The sequence below is a fragment of the Capsicum annuum genome, unplaced genomic scaffold (assembly GCF_002878395.1).
Source record: "Capsicum annuum cultivar UCD-10X-F1 unplaced genomic scaffold, UCD10Xv1.1 ctg78919, whole genome shotgun sequence".
In the NCBI taxonomy this organism is placed as follows: domain Eukaryota; kingdom Viridiplantae; phylum Streptophyta; class Magnoliopsida; order Solanales; family Solanaceae; genus Capsicum; species Capsicum annuum.
Window position 1 is genome coordinate 1 of NW_025889452.1, and position 1,978 is coordinate 1,978.

The following is a 1,978-nucleotide window of genomic DNA, read 5'->3' on the forward strand; positions in this document are numbered from 1 at the left end:
TGTTGCTACACTGCCTATTCAACTAGCCGACCAGAATCATCCATCAAAAGGTAATTCACATTCGACAGTACCAAGGTATGCAAAGATGGATTTTCCTACTTATGACGGCACCGACGACCCATTAATTTGGGCATATCTTTGTGAATAATTTTTTGAAAATCAACATACAACGGAAGCGAAAAAGGTTGGAGTCGCCAGATTTCACATCTTGGGAGAAGAACAATTATGGTACTATCAACTTAAACGAGTAAAGGGCCCAATGAGTTGTAAAGAATTTCAAAAACATTATTTCCAACGATTTGGACCTGGTGAAAGTAGCAACCGGTGGGCAAATTAGTCACACTCCGGCAAATTGGTGAAGTTGATAGATATTTCAAGAAAAGTTGGCTAGGGCTGGAATTGGATGGTTCGGTTCACACTATTCTCTGGAATTCAAGCTTGAGGACAAGCTCTTTCAACGTGAGGGGAGTAGATCAATTTATTGTTATAATTCGTTGGAGCTATATTGAATTAGATCAATTTTGATATTTAAACGATATGAAAAGTCTTCTTATACCAATTGCACTTCCAATGTTGAATTAAATCAATTTAATGTTTTTCAAACTGAAATTTAGATGTTAAAAGATGATATGAAAAGTAGTGTGCAATTTTACTCATGCCGAACAATAACGTATATTTCTTCTTTAAACTCTTTGTGAATCAATTTATTGTTATTAATTCTTCGGAGCTATATTGAATTAGATCAATTTTGACATTTAAACTATAGTATTGTTATACTAGTTGCACTTTTAGTTTTGAAAACTGCACTTCCAATTAGTTGAGGTGCGCGCAATCTGGCCCGGACACCATGGTTATCAAAAAAAAAACTGCACTTCCAATTTTGAATTGGATCAATTTAATGTCTTTCAAATTGAAATTAGATGTTAAAAGATGATATGAAAAGTAGTGTATGGTGCAATTTTACTCATGCCGAACAGTAACATATATTTTTTTTTCATTTTTAACTCTCTGTGTATCAATTTATTGTTATAGTAATTCTTTGGAGCTATATTGAATTAGATCAATTTTGATATTTAAACTATATGAAAAGTATTGTTATACCAATTGCACTTTCAGTTTTGAAAACTGCACTTCCAATTTTGACTTACATCAATTTAATGCTTTTCAAATTGAAATTTGGATGTTAAAAGATGATATGAAAAGTAGTGTAGGGTTTAATATCTGTCATATTAGTGAGATGGAAGAAAGTATCATTCTAAATGTTGGGTCAAAGTTCAAACCTTTTGAATTAACAGTTCATTTTTTGTTTTTTGGAAATGCAGAGAAAGGTTGGTTATAATAAAGAAAAGAAATGGCAAGTGAGGCCAAGTTCGAACAGGGCGTCAGGTTCGCCTTCAGGTGGCGAATCTGTATCTTCTGCAACTACAGAAGCCATTACCAGTCGTCTAAATACCTTGAATATTACTGAAAGCGGTGCACAGTCTAGTGGTCCAGTCGCATCTCTTCAGTTTGGGAGCGTTGATTTAGCACCCCAGTCACTTGTGCAGCATCAAAAAGTCATCTGGAAACACAAATCATATGGAACAGTATCAGCCCCAACAGTGGAAGCTGAAAAAACACCAAATGAACAAAAAAATGTTCAATTAAGTAAATTATTCAAGGGTAACTTATTAGAGAATTTTACTGTAGATAACTCAACATTCTCAAGAACCCAAGTAAGGGCCACCTTCTATCCAAAATTTGAGAATGAGAAATCTGATCAGGAGGTAGTGATCTCTCCAACTTCTCTTTTTCTATGGTTCATGATGCGTAAAAGTGGTGATTCATGAATAGTAGTGTGGCTCTTTCAGATTAGGACAAGGATGATAGAGATGGTCTTCAAAGGCTTGGCTACAATGGAGGTATATCTCAAGCTTGATTGGCTTTTGATGTTATGCTAATTTAATTTTCGTTTATTCCTTTATTGGGATGGTACATT

At 34.5% G+C, this 1,978-nt stretch overlaps 1 protein-coding gene across 1 annotated transcript; it reads left to right on the forward strand.

Moving 5' to 3' along the window:
* Positions 1-318: 318 nt before the first annotated feature.
* LOC124894985 (tRNA ligase 1-like) lies at positions 319-1,976 on the forward strand (the record flags this gene model as incomplete). The annotated part of the gene is made up of 3 exons (XM_047405475.1): positions 319-459; positions 1,323-1,766; positions 1,851-1,976. Coding segments are annotated over 3 exons (675 nt in total), but the record flags the coding sequence as incomplete, so codon positions are not given.
* Positions 1,977-1,978: the final 2 nt, after the last annotated feature.